Here is a 21466-nt window from a genome sequence, read left to right on the forward strand (position 1 = left end):
TAACATGCAGGAGGAAACCAGACGTTTTTCCATTGCACTTATCAGGTGCTGCGGTGAGAGCAAGTGTCAAGGTGCAGTAGGTCCCCCCTCCTCCCCCACTCCCCTTCTCACCCCCCAGCTCCTCTCACCCATTCTCTCCTTCCTCCCCTCTTCCTTCCCCTGCACACCCCTTTTATTTTCCCCTGATCTCTATCTCTGCCCCCCCCCCCCCCATCCCTCACCCCACCGCCACTCACCACCCACCCTTGGTTCAGTTAAAAGTGGGCTTGGCACTTCCGCAGCAACCCCCCCACCCCCCAACCCCACCTCTTCCACCACCACTACCACCACCACTTCTTTTCTCTCTGTCAAACTAACCTCCAACTCCTGCTCCTCACCTCTATGTTTCCTGTCAAGGTGCACTGCCCCCCCCCCCCTTCCCCCAACCACCAGCTCTGCCCCCGCAACCTTTTCCTTTTCTTTCTTTCAACATCTATTATGACTCTAAATGCCTACAGTTCATTTTTTTTTTAGAAATGCTCCGTGCAGAGGGCTTGACCCCCAGCACTCCTCTGTGATCTTGCCATCCCTGCATGTACATGAATAAGGGGAGCTTTTGTTTGATTAGTGGCTTTGAGGGGAAACTCTGCCCTGAAATAGAACATGCACTTTATTGCAGTGCTCTTTGGCTCATATGAATCTGTCCCCAAACTCACAAGCGTACACTGTGTAGTGTTCAAAATGCATGCATGTGTGTCTAAAATAAGTGCCTTGACTGTGAGCATATTTCAAGGGACTGAACAATAAACCAAACTTACTGAATTACAGACATTACTGATCTCTTACTGACCTAAATACTTAAAGGGAACAGGGATTTGTGTGATTTTAAATTATTTTTATACTGGTATAATGCCAGACGTCTATATTAAACATAGTCAAAGGTCCAAATCCTGAGTGAAAAAATGTAAAAATGCTGCCTGCAAGTCAAAAGCCAGAGCTTCAGCCTGCACTGAAAGCTTTATTTGCAAAGTTACTACTACTTCCCCCTTGTGATGACATCAGATCGTTTTCAACGCCTTTGTTGCTAAGGTTATTCAATAGCTTGTTCTCATTTTCCACTTGCATATTTTGGATTAGATTATGTATGGATGTGCTTAAGAAGTTGACATTTTGAGGAAATAAGAAAAATAGGTGATATCCTACTACTTCAGTTTGTTTATGTAACTTCACGAGCCAATGGAAGTTTGTAGATGCAGCTACCAGAACTGACCAATGAGAACATATTGGGAAGGGGCCTTAAAGAGACAGGAGCTAAAACAGCATGTTTCAGAAAGAGGCTGAACTGACAGGCTGCATAAAGAACCAGTATAAGATGAAAAAGGTTTTTTTTTTGTTTTTTTAACTGTAAATCATGCAAAGATATTCCTGGAGAGCAAAATAATTTAAATATAAACCTGGAAATGTGCATGATATGTGCCCTTTCAAGCAATAGTTGGACATTTTGGTAAAAATGCATATTAACTCTCTTGCTAGGAGTTAGATGGGAAGATTGATTCTGAACTGGTCGACAGTATCATATGTAGTCTGTCCATTTTATTGAATCTATGTTTATTTTCAAATCCAATACTCCATGTTTTTATGACTGCACCATTTCATCAAATTGAGATTTTCTGGAGGTATTTTGTATTATTTAATACCCATTTCTCCCAAATTCATTCTGACATATTTACTATCCATGGAAAGTTTGGGATCTCCATTAGAATTCAAAATAAAGTACTGAGAGTTTAAACAATGGTTGGATGCACAGCGTGTGTCTGTACTCAGTGACCCATTGCCACGTCAGTAAAGTTGGGTTAACTCCTACCTGGTGCGTGCATGCATGCATGGTGTCACATTTTCGAGTTTTATTGTAATCTGTATTGGACAGCCAATAATCTATACAATAAAATACTGAAACACTATGATGTTAATGCACAATGAAAACTAAAAGCTACTGTACTGAATGGAGGTTTGTTTTAGTCCAGGTTGGATAAGCAACAGTGCATTCTTTGCAGGGAGTCAAACAGTTTGAGCTACTGTTGTTACTGTTGTTGTTGTTTTAGCGCCACTGCCTTGACAGTGATATAAGGTGAAGGTTCAGAATCTGCTATAGCGCAGAGATGACAGGATCGTCTAAGGATTCCTTCTCTTTTTCCTCTTGTCTCTTTCCCTTGGTTTTTACATGTCTTACTCTTCCTTTCTTTCTCTCCCTCTCCCTCCGTCTCTGTCTCTCAACCCCCCCCCCTTCTCTCTCTCTCTCTCTCTCTCTCTCTCTCTCTCTCTCTCTCTCTCTCTCTCTCTCTCTCTCTCTCTCCTGCTTTGTCTCTGTGTCTTTCTCTCTTTCTCCAAGCTGATTTGGAGCCTTGCATAGTCAATTATGTAGGGAGTGAGAGATAGAGTGGGGGCTCGGGCTTCCATATTTTGGTGTGATATTAATATTGCATGAGCGCTATTCTGTAGCGAATATCTAAGAGATTGCCTATTAAGGCAGCAGTAGAAGAAGAATGTGACAGACACATACATACACACACAGACACACACACACACACACACACACATACACACACACACACACACACACACACACACACACACACACACACACACACACACACACACACACACACACACACACACATACATACACACACACTGTACATTCATACATACAGCCAGAGAGCAGGGTTGAATCAGTCAGAATCAGGCTCAGGTTGTTATAATTAGTGTTTACCAGATTTATTTTGGTGAGATAATAAGTGAGTGACTCATTTTCCTGTTTAATATGTCATGTTTGTTTATCTTGACATGGCTCGCATCACACCGTACAGTGAGCATGTTTGATGTTGGCGAGAGCTGAGTGATGTTCCACTGTAATTGTGCTAAGAATGGAATATTTTAACTAACCAACTGAATAAACAAACAAAACAGAGACACAAAACAAATGTCTGCTGTAAAAAAAAACATAACATTGCCAAGATAACTGTAACATTGCAAAGCAGGAGAGATCTGATGGCAGGCTATTTATTTTCTGCTGCTGGGTGGGTATCAATGATGCATACTGTAAGTGTCAACACTGACAGGCTGAGGAAGTCCCCAGCAATGACTGAGAGGCTCAGATTGGACACTTGATGCTTTTTGGGTGCTAAATGGTGGTGACACCGGATGGTCAGTGATGGACATCTAATTTCATGTGGACACAGATTGTCAAAAGAATCTCATTTTAAGGTGTCATGAACATAACCCACATAAATATAGTATTAAAAACAATGCTCCATTAGGTTTTTTTGGTAAAACCTCTAATAATCAGTGTAGTAGTTGATATGGCTGAGATTAATATTATAATATGAATGGTCATATTCTCAGATATATCAATATAAAGCAAATATATTCAAAATGATCTGTAACATAATCAAGTTTATACTTCACACAACATTCTTCACACAAACTTCAATAGGTAATTTTGGTTAATTTTAGATTACAATCTGTGGAGAGTCATTCATTTGTAAAACAATGTGAAATAATAACATAAAGTCTTCACATAAAAATGTTATGTGTACTCTTAAAAACAATATTATATTGAATTGGCACCTAACCCTACAATGTAACTTTGGTTTAAAATGTGTAATTACAGTAACAGTATTCCTGTATAATTTTCCATATGAAGAATATGTTTTAAACAACTAAAATAGGATAAAATCCTCCCATTTATGGTAGATTGTAAAATGCAAAAATGCACAGTAGCAAAAAATGCAACTACAATCATCTTTGTTTAGTAACAACATGATTTCTATATTTTTGTGAGTGACAAACACTCACCATACACTAGACTTCAAGCTACTGACCTTACATGCTCTTTATAACTAAGTATTATACGATACACCCATCAAGTATTTATACTATATAGCCAGTAGTTTAGCTGCCAAATCAGATAGGTTACTTCATATCTCCTGCATCAAATAATAATAATAAAAATCAGCAAACTGTATTTTCCTCACAGGACTTGGACATGCACAAATGCTGCAGAGGTATTCTTTACAGTGTCTCTTGCAGTAGCATTGCCAGGCGCTGTCAAAAGCCCAGAAAGCCCAGCCTGGAGTCGACACAGCCAGTTAGTCCCGAGCTCAGAAGCATCATGCTGGGCCCGACGTTGAACAAGTGCTCGGTGACCTTACAGTAGCAGCTGGAGTTTAAAGAAGTCTTTAAAAGGCTGATTCTCCACAGTAATATCATCGCCCATGCCTCAAAGAGTCTGGATTAAGGCCCACTTTCCCTCGCTAAAATGTAACAAATGTGAAGAAAAGAAAAAAACATCACAGCCAAAGTCAATGTGCAGACTGATGGAGGGAGGAAGAGGAGCAAAAGAGAGAGAGAGAGAGAGAGAGAGAGAGAGAGAGAGAGAGAGAGAGAGAGAGAGAGGGAGAGAGATAGAGAGAGAGGGAGAGAGATGCACAGAGAGAGAGAGGGAGAGAGATGCAGAGAGAGAGAGAGAGGCAAAAAGAAGGGAGAAAGAAAGTGAGGGGAACTCAACATCTTAGCACCCGTCCAACCTCCCCTCCTCCCTGCCATATCAATGTAGTTGGCTTTCTCTGAAATTCAAATGGCAAGAAGGAAAAAAAGCAGATGAAAAAAAAGAAACCTCTGGCTTTGGAAAGGGAGGGGGGGGGGGGGGGGGTTGCTGAGAAAAAGACCTGCCATCTATGTATTAGTGCTCTGTAAATATTACATGAGCTCCACATTCGCTCAGTTGTTTGGCATTACTTCCACTGGATGGGTATATTATTTTAGAAACCATGCCTTGTTTATGGAGAGGCATGACCTACTTCCAGACACTCCTCTCTCTCTCTCCCTGTCTTTCTCTGGTATTTTTTTTTCTTTTCCTCCTCTCTCTCTTTCTCTCTTTCCCTTTACCTCCCTTTCTCTCCCTCTCTCTTTCTCTCTTTCTCACTCTCTCTCCCTCTTCTCCACTCTCAATCTGTGAAATCTCAACTGGTTGTCCCTCCTGAACAATTACAAGGCAGAGAGACCCAAATGGAGATGTTTGTAGAAAACAACATGTGTATAATTAAGGTTTAATGAGCTCTTGTCAGGGTGGAATATGCAATTAGATTGGTAATAGAAAATTCTGCCTGAATGCTAGTGGCAGAGGCTGGATGTGGAGTCAGCATGGCAGTGAATGAAAGAACAGTGAATTATTTTGAGCCCTATCGACAGAACTAGATGGTGCTGGATGCTGTATTTAGATTTAAATACATGGTGAGCTCCCAAATACAAAAAGAAGGGTTTTTTCCCCCCTGGTGGTGCAATATTGTGTGTTTTCATGCATGTTTGAAAATTACTGTACTTGTGCACACCAGGTTGGCGCCTTGGGAAAGAAGATCTGATACAGCCGAAGTTATGCTTTACTGCACTGCAGGATGAAGGAAGAGACAATAATTGTGATTTAAATGGAATTGGCCATAAATGTCAGTGCACAAACATAAAAAAGGTGAGCAGGTTTAAACAAAGTTTCCCTAAAGTTCATGTTAAACTAGACAGCATTCAGTATGCAGTACTGCACAGTCTTCTAAATGTGTTATTTTAACAGAAAATGCATCTGGATCTGATTTAAAATACACAGTGAAAAACAAATCTGATTGGCAACTGGAAGCCATGATTTATGGAGAATACCAAAATCCTGTCTTGGCATATTAAGGCTTTGTACAAACATGATTTGTTCAAAATTTCAAGTGAGTTAGGGTTCAGACCACTAGGTTTTATCAATCCATAATAATAATTGTATTTGTATAGTATCTTTCAAACAAGAAATACTGCTCAAAGTGCTTTGCATGCAGCTCAAAGTGCTTTAATGTAGCTCAGAGTGCTATTTATATCATATCTGCCATATCAATTTATAATGTTTCTGTACCATCTACAGGTACAATAGTTCAAACTTTGCAGGATTGCTTTGGTATTTGTCTTCTAGATTTTAGCAATGGTGAAGTGTTTTACAACTGTCCACATGGTGGTGCTGTCTACGACAATTGGCTAGGGAAATCCGAATTTCCCTAGCCAATGGCGGCGCTGTTGTTTTTTAGTTGTTGTTTTTTTTAGATAGGACATGAAACATGAAACGTTAGGAAACGTGAGAGACAGACCAACCCTGTGTACCTAAGAATTATGTCCATATTGGATGATTCTTTACCTTGTGACTTATGTCAAGTGCCAATGTTTAAGGAAGTTATGTATTGAAGGATGGAGAAGTTGTGGACAGGGATGGGCGTGTGGCATGTCTGACATTTACGAAGGAGACTTGAATTCAAGTACTGTCACAGACATGCAATTAAACTTTTTAGTAACTTTATTCACTGCCTTTCCTAGCCTAAATGTTTTAGTTGCGTAACGCTAACTTTGGCTTAACCGTTATTTATTTTTCCGTAATATTGATATATCCTTATAGTCAACTATAAATTAACATTTTAGAAACACTGGTACTGTTCATAAAAAAAAACATTGTCACTGAATTTAAGAGTTTTGCAAAATATCATCGTTAAAAAAATAGTGATGCACATAAGCGTATCTATTGAATACAACCAGGCCTCATTTGCTCGTAAATTGCTGCTTGGCATTATTTTCTAGGTCTGTGCTTTTTTTTTGTCCTCACTATTTTAGGGAAGAATACTTATACACAAGGCCCTGTGTCTTTTAAATAAGGCACTTGCGAGAGAGAAAAAAAATCTGCTCTCTTTTTCTGCTCTCCTCCTCCTTTGTGACAGCCTCTTCCTTGACTTGGTGAAATTGTGCTTGTGGGTCTGCTGAAGAAGAAGATCCAGACACACACAAAATTGTGTTTGGCTCTTTCTGAATTACTTGACTAGTCCCTGAAAGAGAGGGCCCTTTGTTGGCTTCCTCTGGGACTGCCCTTGAAAGGCTCCTATTGTGTGGTAAGCACTATGATATAATGCAAGTGGATTTAATAGATTTAATGGAACACGCAGACATGGGTTCTCAAACCCTCATGTGATGAGAAGCAGCCTGCTTTAGGAGATCAGAGACCCATCTTAAAGAAATGAAATGATATGTCCATGTCACTTTCACCTAGGAGCATTTCAGGCTTTGATTGTATGTTAAATATTCCTCATTGTTTGTTCCATGTAGAAGCAAAACCCATTATAGTTATTTCTACACTACCAACAATATGTTTTGGTGTCTTGTATTTGAGTTCTTGTTAAAGTTCTGTATAGTTTGATTATCCATTTCTGTGTTCCACCTGAGTTGTGTTGGAAGTCAAGGTTAGGCAGAGTGGGGGTAGCTGAATGTCAACGATGTGTTAGCTGTGTTTTCATTGTGTTAACAGGAGCACAATGGTACGATTGTGTGGCCATCTGAAACCCTACACCTACCCAGAGCTTTCGGAGGTCAGAGGTGGGGGATATGTGTGTGCCTTTAGCCCGACGAACTGTGCATTTTGAAAGACCCAGAAACCAAAGAGTAATCCATCCAGCATACCATCAAAACCATTCTGCTCCGTCGGCTCACTCACATACCAGATCTACTCATCCAGATTTCTTGTAAAATTTGCTAATTTTTCAAATATAAATGATTCTTTTTTTCCCTCTTCTCCTCATTGCTTTCTGATCTGTCTCATTATTATAAGGTGCCGTTTGAGGAGTGGCCTGCCTCTTGAAACCCCTCAATGTGATGGACAAGACCATAAAGCCGAGCAATAAACCTGAGATGAATGTTATATCTTAACACTGATAGAGGCAATTAAGTCCATCATAAGCAAGAGAGGGAACACTCTCCTCTGGGGACTCATTCACTTGCATGGTTTAACATGATCCCTAGCTAAATGCCTTATTTTATTTCTCCTCTCAGCTCACAGCTTACAGTCGAGCACAAATTGAGCTGATTTGTTTTTTTGTTTTTTTCTACACAATTTGGTCTTTCTGTCTGATCTGCCCTTTTCTGTCTGTCGTCATGTGTCTCCCTCCCTCTCTTTTTCTCTGTCTCTCCCTCTCTCTCTCTCTCTCTCTCTCTCTCTCTCTCTCTCTCTCTCTCTCTCTTCCCCATTTCGCCGTATTTGTCATGGTAATGTAAAAAAATCTCAGCTGCTCCAATTCATTTCTTGCTCTTTCAGTCGAGAAAGAAGGGCAATTCTGTTTCTCCTCACTAGTTTCTGTGTGTTGAGGTTTAAAGGTAATGAAGACCATATTTCATCTGCATGGAGTTATATGACTGGGCGTGGCTGAGCAGGTCTGTTATGAGAAAATAAATATTATGGAAGGTCTAACTTTGTTATCTTTATCTCGCCGGGATCAATGTGTGTATTATTGGACAGGATACATTACACAAACACGAAGGCACGCATGCAATGTGCACACATGCGAGCCAAGAATATAATGCATGCAAGCTCAAATTGTATATACACAATTTGCAAACATGCATTCACATAAGGAACACATAAAGGTGAAATACACATGCAGCAGCAGAGATATTCACACATACACACTCTCACACATACACACAAAGGCAATCCATATCTTCTTTATAGCACACCATCCCCCATGCTCTCTGTGCTTTGGTTATGCCTTTATGCATGTGTGCGTGCATTCACATGTGTGTGTGTGTGTGTGTGTGTGTGTGTGTGTGTGTGTGTGTGTGTGTATGTGTGTGTGCCTGCCAGCAAGTCATTGAATGCTCTAATGACCACAGTTCTGACACAGGTATTTTGACTGCTGCCTCTTTCCATCGGCACATTGACTGACACGCGATTAGTTACGCTGGAGTGAAAAACTAGGGAGGCGCATGCTGTAACCATGGAAAGAGACTAGAAGGAGGGTTAAGTCCTTCTCTCTCCATCTCTCCTGCCTCATCTTTCTTTAAATCTAAAACATACCTGTCTGCAGTTACCGGTTGTGAGACTTGGTATTCAGTGCATACAGTAAAGCACAGCTGGGCTCACAGTGACCTTATGAGAAAAGGATCTCGTGTAGATCAACGCAGGTTAGAAGCGCTGTAGCACAGAATGCAAAACAAGCGTCATAGTAGGAATATGCAATTGTAACAAAACTGATCTGAAACTAGATACTTTTTAAGGATTAGGTTTGGTTTGTTTTTTGTTTTTTTCATCACTACATTGTTATAGTATGCACAGTAGTTTAATGCCATTAATGTAGCAATACAAAATAAGCAATATTCTACTCTATACACTCAGTTGCCAGTATATAATAAGACAGCAAAAACTTAATGGTCATTTTGGAAGCTTTAGTTTGTGACGTTGTTGAACTATATGGTGTTATACAGAGAGGTGTCTGTCATATTCTTTGCACTCCAGGTATATAAATGTAGCTAAACTATGTAGAATTACCTAAAAACATGGCCCTGTTACGTTTCATGGTAAATTAACTAAGACATTGTATCAAGATTGATACATTAACAACCGACCCAATTACTTTCACCACCAACAATCACTTTTTGAAAGTCATTTGATGTAGTTTTGTAGGACAGGCGTATCCATTAATGGATGAATACAATTTTTGGCAGTTTTGGATGTGCATCCTTATTTGAAGGCTTTAGGAAGCTACATTTCTGATACGTTGTGTTCCAGTCAACAGTTGTTCTATAACCTCTATGACTGGTGCACTTCCTGCATCAAACTGACATTGGTTTGGCTTTACGCAAACACAAAGCTATTTATAGCATCTCTCCCACTTTATTTTCTCCCTCCCATTCTCTCTCTCTATCTTTCTCCCTCTCATGTATTTGCATTTCTGCTATGCAAACAAGAGTCTGGTGTCAAGTGCGTCAGTTGTACAGGCCTTACTTGTCCCTTTTCTTTCTCAAGCTTCAATCTATCTCAACATTTCCCTCCATTCCCTGGCTCGACATTACTCCCCTCTCCCCCATCTCACTGTAGCTTTCCACCTCTTTCTCACCTTCACCCTCTTCCTCCCCCTTTCACCCTCTCCCTCTCTCTCTGTCTGTGTTTTCCTTTGCTCAATTGTTTTGCTGTAGATTTGACCGCTATGATTAATGACCTCAAAGCCGCAGGAAAGCAAACAGAGAGAGACACGACAATCTCGCCCTTCCATTACAAACCTCCCTTTCTTTCATATGTCAACTGCTCATATGTTCACACTGAGCACTTCTGGAAAAAGATATACATTATATGAGTCAGATTACACCAGACCAAAATTTTATATACACAAAATCTTGTCTGATGTCTGCTCTAAAGCCGCATGCATTCTTGATTTATTCTGTTATCATTTTTACTGTAGTTTATTTGCCATGTTATTATAAACTTACTTATCACAAATCTCTATCTTAGAGCACTGCATGCCCAATTTTTCACATTATTCCCCAACATTTCACAGCTTTTGTCATCTTCCATGTGAACAAAATTTGTCAGAGCAGGGAACCCAGATGAAACTTCTTATGTCTTGCTCAGAGGTCAGAGGTCAGGTTCAGATGAATCACACACTGAGGAAGGCATTCAGAGTCTTGGTCAAGGATACTTTTATAAGGTGGATTCCATTACCCAACTTTTAATGGCACTAATATCAAATTAGTAATGTAGATTGTGTTATTCAGGTTACTATAGTAAGGTTTTTACCTGGTTCACTAACAGGTCATGAATAGTGCACAAGGAACAAGTCAACATTTGGGGAAATACTCTTATTTGCTTTCTTGTTGAGAGTCACACGAGAAGATTGATACCACTCTCATGTTTGTGCACTAAACATGAAATCAGAGCCAACAGGTGATTAGCGTAGCTTAGCATTTAGATGCAGAAGCAGGAGGGCGAAACGACCAGGAAACCAAGAAGTCACTGCATCTAGCCACTAAATTATAGCAGCACAAAACTCCCCATAAAACCACAACTTCTTGTTTATATAGGTCTGTTAGCGTATGGATTAGAACAAAAAAGTTATAACATGTTGATTTGTGAGCTTTAGAGTTGCTGGTACACTGATTTCTTTATTAGCCTTCACACTTCTGGGGGCCATGCCATTGGTCTGACAGCTCCTTATTCTGAAACCTCAATAGTTTGAAAAACTTCCCATTTGACCGAAAGCTCATTAGTCTGAAGCCACGTTATCCCGAAAACAACTAATTAACCTAACCCTAACCATTTTTATCTAAAGGGCCTACTAAAAGGTTTTAAGCATTTTGTAAATGGTGTCTTTGTGTTACAAGGATAATAAGATATTAAAGGCAAAAGACAACCAAGTTAACTTAATTAGAACACCTAACCATAAATAATGGCAGTGCATGCAGTACATGTGTCCTCCCTCGCCATTCAGCACCAGGGATCGGCAGTCACTGAATTCAAACTATTCTAGAGTTTGTACTTTTACAGCAATGGGCCTTCGGAGCAATAGGCGTTTGTTTTGGGGATAATGGGCTGTTGGACTAATGGGTTTTCGGGCCAATTGGACATTTTTAGAACTATTGGGGCTTCAGAATAATCCCCTCCTTCCAGTCGTTATGCTAAGCTCTCTGCTAGCTCAAGGTTCATATTTAGTATGTAGATGTGAGAGTGCCAATGATATTCTAGCATCTTATATAATTAAAGAATAAGAAAGTGAACAAGTCCAACACCCAAAATGTTAAACTATGCCTTTAAACATACCTGGAGTCAGACTATGAACCTCAAATTGGCACAGGGTAAGTGCAAACCTAAGGCTAGCAAGCTTGTAAGCAGGCCTTCATTCCTTAGGGTCAGACAGAGATTTGTTATTCAAGGTCTGCTCTTGTATCTGTGCTGTAGCATGATTATAGTACACTTAGCTTAACTGGCCATTCTCTGACCACAACGAGACAGGAACTAATTATTTTTACCTTTCCCTTCAATTTAGATATTGTTTGTTATTCTAACAACTCTGCCCTCAGTGACTCCTTCCCGTTGTGCAGCAGAGGCACAGACTTCACTTTGCTCTTTGACATTCTGTATAATTGTTTTCTACTTATCCTGTTTTGCTCATTGAGATCTGGTTCGCAGGTATGAAAATAACCTATTGCAAGACACCATCATATCCAGCGCAATGTGATTAGGACACCATGTAAAATCATTTTCCAAGAGCAATAAAGAAAGTGATTTCATTTTCATTGTAGAATACAGCGATTGTTCCTCCAGCAAACTAATAGTCTATCAGACAGAAATCATTGCACTAGAAGTAACAGTTTCATTTCAGGCTGAATGATAACTTGAAAATGGAATTGGGGCTTCAAATTGTATAAATCTTTCAAGGGATTGCCTTTGTTCTGTGGTTTGTTTTGTGTTCTGACTGTGTCAAGATATCAACAAAAATACATGAGCAACTCTGTTGGAGTTGAATCTGACCATAATTTAAATGGAATATATTCAAATGTTCCAAAAAAATCCCTAAAATAATTCATACTGAACAAATGAACACCTACAATACAGTAAATTTAGCTCCTGGAATCTATGGCTCATTACGCGTGGTGAAACATCGCTATAAAAAAGATTGTGGCCCATCTTTGGTCCCTGCCCACAGCTTGAGAAACATTCTTAGTGAGTTACTGTAGGCACATATCCATCCCATTGCTTGACCCTACAGTAGCAGCTGTAATTCATCTCAGCCACTACTAGCTGTCTTAAGGTGTGTTTTGTTTCCTCATAAATGGCTGGTGCCAAATAGTGTCAGACAGAGAGGCAGGAAAGGCCTCTGGGAGCGTGTGTATGTGCGTGTGCTTGTTTATATGCCTGTGTGTTTCAAGCTGTGGCCTCTGGCTGTGACCCCAATGTTAATCACACTACAGTTAGAACAACCACAGGCTCTATTGCCACCACTGCTGCTACAACCCTCCTCTTCTGTCTCTATTTTGCTCGTTCATAGTCTCTGTCCTCACCCTCTCTTTTCATTCCCCTCCATCACTCCATACCTACAGCATCTCTCCGACTCTGCCTCCCAATTACACACGATCTTCACCCTCTCCTTTTCCTTTAGCAGGGGTACATCCTCATCTTTCTCATCCTTTAACCTCAAACCATCACCTTTCCTCCTAAGCCTCCCCTTTCGCAGCTTTGAGCTTCTGAGCTCTGAATTAGCAAGGTTGCCCTTTCATCATTTCTCAGGCAAAGTACAAAAGCGTTAAAAGGTTTCTTCTCCCCTTTTGGCATCTGTGTGGTCTCTCGATCACTAGCTGGGTGGCTGGTTGGCAGGATTGGTAAAGGGGTAGACTGGTGATTAGGGGCGGCTGTCATTGAGAGGTAGAGCTGGTTGCCCACTTATCGGAAGATTGTTGGATGCCGGGCATCGAAGTATCCTTGATACTGAAGATACTGAATCCCAAATTTATCCTGAGGTCTGTGCCATTGTTGTGTGAGTGTGTGTTAGAAGGAGCATTAGTAACTACTCCTGATGAGCAGGTTGGTACCTTGCATGGCAGCCTCTGCCATCAGTGTATGAATGTGTGTATGAATGGCTGAATGTTGGCATGTAGTGTAAAGCGCTTTCAGTGGTCGAACGACGAGAAAGGCGCTATACAAATGCAGTCCATTTACCATTTACCATTGATCATCCATGTTAGTGATTGGTAAGAAGGACTGGCTTCTGTGTCTGATTAGCTAGCTATCTGGCTCGTTTTCTCATTTGGCAGATTCAGGGCAAACCTCCTTTGTTTAGTCCTTTTGAATGTGATTTATTTAGGCAGGTCTGAACACAGCAATCATACTTGGTGGACCAAAACAACTGAAACGAGACCGTTTTAAGGTAGCGGTCTTAGTGCAGTGTGAAGCTAATTCTAGTTAGTTGGAGTTGAGAACATTATCCCACCTCAATCCAACTACAAGGCATCCTCTGCGAGGTTGTGCTAAACAGCTCCTGTAGCCATGTGCTGGGATGCGGATGACTGAAATCAACAGGTACTAGCAGCTGGCTGAAGAATGAATCAAGGTCCAACCTGGACTATCGCAGTGAAGTATGTTACATTTGGCCAGAGGACCATCTTCAGGACCTTCCTGTGTTTAAGTTCTTGCTCCCGCCCCGATCACTACTAACCAATGAGTGGAGTGAACATTCTCACGAGGCTGTTTAGTGAGGCATTTTGGTTTGTCGATCAGTGATTTGGACCAAGGCAAACAAACTATAGGTTTGAAAACACAATAAAAGAGTTGGGAAACCCCGCTACAGCATGAAAGACGTCGATCAGAGCAAGGAGCATGAGCCTCCAGCTTTCCAAAAACTATCAATTTAACTGAAATCATCTTGAACACTTGTCTGTGAGCCTGACCCGAAGTAAACACAGAAATAGTCCTATATCTGTTGAGTGAATGCCATAGCTGATCAATCTGGGTCAACGCATTGGCTGATATACCTGCCCTATGTCATTTGATTAGCTATTATCTATAGAAATTGCAAATCACAATAATTGAATAAAAAAGTACACACTGTAAACTGTAAATGGAAGCTAGAGTGTTACCAGCCAACTTGCTGGCCGACTAACTAGATGGCCGTCGGTGTGAGTGTTGTGTTCTCAGTGTTGTGATTATCACTCTGTTATGCCTTTGTCACCTTGTGACACCCGAGGAATCACAGCACTTAGGTGTGTGCACACTTACACACACAATCTTAGGCTGTAGGCAAGCTGAGACGAAGAGTGTGAGTTACACAAGCTTTGACAGGGCCTAATTATACGTGTCTCTAATGAACTATAATTACTGACATCCACCAGAGCATTGAGGTCTATAAGCCGAGGACTCACAGTCATTAGGCTGCTGTGTTACACTGTTTTTATCTCCACTGACTGACTAAAAATCTCTGTTCCCGTTGGGATTTGTCTGTCTCTAATTGTTTTCTCATTTCTCCCTTTTTCTCTCTCTGTAATACAGTTTGATGGTGACAACATGTACATGAATGAAAACAACCATGACTTTCTCCCACCAAACCAGGTGAGTTGACCAGTATTCCTTAATGGAATACCTGCTACTCCGTTTTCGTCTTATATCATATGGTCCCAATGATTGCTGCCTGAGCTGCTGCAAAGCCATCTTTCCTCCTCAATTGCTCCTACTTGACAGGATAGACAGCAAGTTGTTGCTACTGAAACAACAGCAAAATTATATGCATCGACTGAATACATGACAGATGAGAAATGGTTATAAAATACTACATGTTTTACACTCACAGATATAGCATCTGTTATCTGTTCAAAGTAACATTACCATTTATGCCTTTTATGTAATGAAGCTGAAGTAGACAGTCATGATTACATGCGTGCTACCGATGAGGAAAGCAGAGCACCTAAACCACTAAATATCCAAATTCATCACAGAAAGGGCTGGTACCTTCTTTCTGTGAGGCAGTGGTGTCAATCATTAAGATAACTCTGCCATCATAAAATTCAAATTCATTGTATTCCAATTATACAGTCATCCTCTGTGCACATATTTTCACTTTGATAGAAGTCAAGCAGAAAACGCTGCTTCACTCTGAGTGAGTTTTGGCCTCATTGCAGTGGATTTATTAAGGTACAATGGAGGGGGAGTCAGAGCTCTTCTACAGAACATGGCAACCATGCCAGATACACTGTAGCACAGCTGGTCATGAACAACTGGGAGACCATATGGTTGTGTTTGGACAGGGGGATTTGTGGAGTTTGGGAATAAGCCCATCTGACATACACAGGGGAACAGAGAATTTGTCCCTGTCAATTGCAATTATTAGAACCGACCCGTATGCTACAATAGTTTCTGCGTTTCTTGTTGTATTTTGCTATTTTGCTTAATTTCTTAATGCTCTGGTTTGTTAAAGTATGGCTCAGGGCCCAGAACGAGACACAGAGCTGCTCATGTTGATTCTTGTACATGATTTGTAAAGTTGATTTAGATAACTCTGACAACAAATATGTCTGCTGCAAATTCCCCATGCCGATACTTGGCTCTCTAAGAAATCTTAAGAACTGCTGCTTTAATGGCCCATTTGGATTCAACACATGTTAGTTTACTGTTGATTGACTGATTACAAGTCATTCTAATGTGCACAGTGTGTTTTTGCTGAATGACTGAGGGGCAGATAAAAAATTGCAAATGTGGCATAGAAGATAGAAAGAGAGGGAGGGGAGAGAGAGAGAGGTGGGGATCAAGGAAGCAAGAGAGAAAGAGACAGAGAGGGAAATAGAGTGAAAGACGGTGATGGGATGAGAGACGATTTTGCTTTGCTCTGTGTTATACTTTGTTTACTCAAGATCCCCTCATATTTGACATGTGCCTTGCTCTATTCTCCGCTTCACCAAGTTTAGCCTCTCCTTCCGTCTGACAGCTAGAGTCAGGGAGGGCCTTAGGGGTGGACACACTCTCCTGCAACAAAACACAGAAAAGGGGAAAAAAAAGAAGAAAAATCACTGATTTGGACCTCCTTAGTTGTACCCCACTTCAATACTACATTTTAACTCTAATAATTTTGCAATGCAGTCACACTGAAAGAGTGACAGTATACTTAAAATAATACTTGATTTATGAATGTAGTGTTGACTCACCACAATCCCAAAATCCACAAAGCAGTGGAAACGTGAAAACATGAAAACACACAGTTAGACATTTTAGGAAATATCCCTTGTTTTCTTGCCAAAATTTAGATGAAAAGGTTAAAACCACTCTCATGTCTGTACAGTAAATATTAACCAGCAGTGACTCAAGGACGTCACACCGCCCAGCTGCTATTCCTAAATAAATAGTTACAAAGCGTAGCTCCAAACCACAAGTTGTCACTTTCATATTTGTGTTTGTGTATGAATCAAACAAACATTATATGATGTTTTAATTTGGGATTTTAACAGGTGCTGGTAGCCATATTTTTTTAACTTTGGAGAGAGCCAGACTAGCTGTTCACCTCTGCTTTCAGTCTTTATGCTAAGCTAAGCTAATTGGGTGCTAGCTCTAGCTCCAGGCCTAAAGCACAGACACGAGAGTGATGTTGATTTTCGCATCGAATTCTCAGGAAGAGAGTGAACAAGCACATTACCCCAAATGTCAAAATATTCATATTCCTATTAAATCTTTGGAGAAAAAAAAGAACATTTAAATTGTGAATTTAAATAGGCATTTTGATTGGCATCTGTCGGTACACATGTTGCATCATATATATTTAGTCCTACAGCTGCAACGATTAGTGAATTATTGGCCAACTATTAAAATTAATCACCAACTATTTTGACAATTATTTAATCATTTAGAGCCATTTTTTAATAAAACAAAATCAGAATTCTCTGATTCCAGCTTCTCAAACGTGAATACTTTCTAGTTGCTTTAGTGCTCTGATTTTAGGATGCATCTTGGTCTAAGGAGGACCGTCATGGACATTTCTCACTATCCTCAAGACCAAACAACTAATCGATCAGTCAAGTAAATAATCAACAGATTAATCTACAATGAAAAATATCTTTAATTACAGCCCTATTAGTACAAATCAATAAATGGACTTGTGGTGAAAGTTTCTGAGGGATGAGATAGCTGTGGGGATAATTCTTTAATTAACTAGTTTTATTCTTCAAGAAACGTGGTGTACAGTACATACAGTAGCTGTATTGTTCTCAGTATGGTCCAGCTTCAACAAAAACAAATCATACTGCCTAAAGCTCACTTTTCTCTGCTTGCTGCTTTATTATCTTACTTTACTTCTCTATTCTCTCTGACTCCCCCTCTGTTTCTCTTTTTCTCTCTTACCCCCATTGCATTTAAATGCATTTGGGTCAGCGGCTCCGCCTACAAACTGTGTGAAAGTGTGCATCTCCGTGCTTTGCTCTCTTCCACTTCAGTTTCTCTGTGTAATCTCTCCTTTTAATCTGGTTCACCTATATAGTACATTCTCTATACAGGTACGTACATTCATATAGTACCTACCCCTGTTGAGTAAATCTGGTCAAGTAGTGAGATGCTTAGATCAGTATGTTCTCGTGATGAGTCACAAAGAAACGGGGTCAGTGCCATTGTCATATCGATGTTCCCATGAGCATCGCAGTCTGACCCTGCTCAGTTCTCTGTAGTGTTCCTTCCAGTCTCTCTCTCCCCCCCAGCAGAGTGACAAAGTGTTAGTGATTCAATGACAAGGTCACAGACCTTGGTCTTGGCACCAACAAGATCTTTGTCTGCCCCTGTGGCCACTGACCACTGTAGTGGCAGCAGTGCAGAAAAGAGTAAGCAACGATGAGAAGCCCTGGCTTGTTCTGTTGTCTTCACAGAGGTTTGATCTGATTCTCAAGCAGACAGAAAAGAGACATACAAACATGAAATCTCCACAGTGGACAGTGGAATAACATATGCTATGTAGAAGGCCTTTTGTTTTATTATAAAGGTCTTAGTAGATCTTCACCTGAAGGAGGATTTCTCTTGCTAATACTTAACAGAAGAGTACGGAGGGATGTGATCAAAGATAATTCACTGAGGAGATGCCTTCTCATAGCTTTGCAGCAAAGTGAAAGAAACCGTATACTTCATCAGCACTTTACCTTGACAATACTTTGCTTTGATGTCTTTCTCCCTGACTTATGAATTCATTTAGCAGAACTGCTGTTTGAGAGAAATATGTCACAGAAAAAAAAGAACACAAGGAGCAAATGGAGGGGAGGAGGGGGAGAAGAGAGATGGAGAAACTGCACAGGGGAATAATTCGGCTAATGGAGTGACTGTTTGGATATTCAGCAGAAGTAGGAACAGAGATTATGATCTTGCAATTAGCGTAACAAGGTTTTATTGATTGGCTGCCGCTGTAGCGTCTTTGCTGCCAAAACGCTGCATGTGGTTCTAACATGCACAGTGTGTGTGTGTAGCCCAGCCAGTCACACTAGTCCTACTACTACTAGAGCAGAATCCAGCTCTGTGTTACCATCGAGCTGTGGCCATTCCCTGAGCATCAAAGCTGAAATATTATGGATTGCCGAGTTGAAAGGGTCTGTTTGAATGCCTGATGATAAAGTGGACTGCATTTGCATTTTCCGCTCACTTTTAAGTTAATGCATCGCCCTCCTTCCCCTTTGAGTAAAATGCAGGTATGAAAAGGCAGCTTCTGGTAACAAGTGATTTGAAAGTTTTACATGTTGGGGGTTCAAATTATGTTTTAACGGTTTGATGCTCAGTTATTATTATTTTGTAAGTCATTTCTGGCAAGGATTATGCCAGCCCCTTGGGTTTTGTAATTCTAATTAGGGAGGTGTTTGAGTGCCAACAGCAGATCTGTGAGACACACAGAGAAGCAGACACAGATCACTGATCGATAGGAATTTTTTTTTACATGGCATCAAACAGATGTGATTAGGATACAACTCATGAAACACAGTGACACTGACAGACTGAGCTCATAATGAGGCCTTGATGTTGTTTTTGCTTTTCTTAAATGTTTTTAATAGCTAGATTTAGTGTTGTAAAGAGATTTGAACAGATATGATGTTGGTCACACAGTTTCAGTGCCTAAACTTGTAGAAACCGTGCTCTGATAATAATGATTAAATCATCTACAGTTCCCCTGTGTCTCTCATCTTTCCCTCATATGTTTCTGATAAACCATTGTAGAACATGATCCCATAGTCTTTTATGTCCAACCTTTGACAAATCTATCACGTCGTCCCTCTGTGCTCTGAATTAAAGGCCCATTCCACCTTTCCAGTTTAGATGAGTAATTCTCTTGTTTGGCAGCAGCCCAGAGCCCAGCCGGCCCGTCTGGAACCTCGGCACAGCCTGATTGGTCAGGTTCAGTCGTGTGTGACTGACAGGAAGCCTGCTGATTGGGGGAGACGGTATCTTTGGATCGTTGCACTGATTAAAGCTTCTCGGCGGCGTTTTGTAAACTCCCGCCGTTCGGGGTCCTCGCACCAGCGCCCCTGCCCTGCTGGTCTGAATTACAGCTCAGCCGCATTAGCCTGATTTACAGCTTCCTCCCGCTGTTTAGATTGGAGCTGGGGACCAGAGTGGCAGGCTCCTCCTCCCCTATGCTGCCACCTGCCCCCTCCCTCCCCCGCCTCTTCCCATTGATTCTCCCATTTTCCGCCTCACCTTCTACTCGTCACCCCAATCCTCCCAATCCCTTGTTCATCCCTCCTTTTTGCCACCTCACCTGGTTTACCACATTTACACATGCCCCCAGCTTTTTACTTGCCACCAGTTCTCCTGCTGTTCCTCCCATACCTCATTCCTCTCTCTACCTTTCCTTTCCTTTTCTGCCTTCTCTCCACCTCCCTCCCTTCCACTACCCCCTCCACTCTCTATATCCCCCCTTTTCTCAAATGTCCCTCTGACCCCTGACAACATCCCTTTACCTTTCCCATCTAGCACTTCTCTCACCTGCCCCACCCAACTACCCCGTCTCTCTCTCTCTCTCTCATCTCTCTCTCCTCTCTCTCTCTCTCTCTCTCTCTCTCTCTCTCTCCTCTCTCTCCACTCACTCTCACCACCCCCTCACTCCCTCTCTCTTTCACTCCCTCCCTCCCTCTCTCTCTCTCTCTCTCTCTCTCTCTCATCTCCCTCTCTCTACTCTCTCTCTCTCTCTCTCTCTCTCTCTCTCTCCTCTCTCTCTCCTCATCTCCTCTCTCTCCTCTCTCTCCCTCTCTACATCTTTTGTGAAAATGAAAACAAAGAGCAGCCTGCCAAAATATTTCTATAGCCGTTCGCTGACGAAGCAGGGAGCGGAGACAAAGCAAAAAGATGTGCAGGCATATTTGTTGCAGCAGCAGAGAGATGGAAAGCTCTCTCCCCATGGCCTTTTTACAGTCATTTGGAACCCCCCCCCCCCCCCCCCCCTCCCACCTCACCCTCCTCAGTCTCTCGTGCTCCATTTAAAAGCTCCGTGTTTGAAAAACTGCATGGCACCACATATAAATGCACAGCTGTATATTTGTGTAAGGCCCTCACTTTGCCAAGCTGTCCATCCCCCTGTTGCCCCAGGTGATCAGACGAAACTAATGGCAACCTTAATGTGTTTGTGTAGGCCTTTCACCCCATTGGATAAAATGATGAGAGACCAAACACTCACTCTTGTGCTAGATCAAATGCCAGAGTATTATAAAAGACATGAAATGGCCTGTGTCTGTTTAGCGTTTTCATAACCACAGAGATATTTTATCTCTTTTAAAAATAAAACGTACAAAGTTTGCCTTGAACTTATTTCCCCTCATGGCTGGGAAGACAAATTATGGGTTATTAGAGAGGAAAATCTTCCATTGAACTAAGATTCATTAGCAAATATACTCGTTTAATTATTGATGAAGTATCTTTAAGGTATTAAAAAAGCCCTGAGCTGACATCGATCCATGTTGACTTCTTTCCTTTGCTCATAGAAAGTTGAAATAAAGTATAATTTTCTATTTAAACAGGTTAAGTGGCACACATAAAAGAAAGCCTAGGGCTAACAGCTTTTATATTATATTCATATGTTTATGTGTTGGTTTTAACCTGCAAGGAGTGAAACAAATGTGGAGTTAACCATCTAAGACAATACTGTGAGAAACTGAAAATGGA

At 41.0% G+C, this 21466-nt stretch overlaps 1 protein-coding gene across 3 annotated transcripts in view; it reads left to right on the plus strand.

Moving 5' to 3' along the window:
* tox2 (TOX high mobility group box family member 2) overlaps positions 1-21466 on the plus strand; it is a 116040-nt gene that overhangs the window by 56124 nt on the left and 38450 nt on the right. For all 3 annotated transcript variants that reach the window (XM_062415476.1, XM_062415475.1, XM_062415477.1), the window contains exon 3: positions 14852-14911. In XM_062415476.1, the coding sequence (XP_062271460.1) occupies positions 14852-14911 (60 nt within the window). The remainder of the gene's footprint in view (positions 1-14851; positions 14912-21466) is intronic.

Source organism: Scomber scombrus, chromosome 3, assembly GCF_963691925.1.
Source record: "Scomber scombrus chromosome 3, fScoSco1.1, whole genome shotgun sequence".
NCBI lineage: Eukaryota > Metazoa > Chordata > Actinopteri > Scombriformes > Scombridae > Scomber > Scomber scombrus.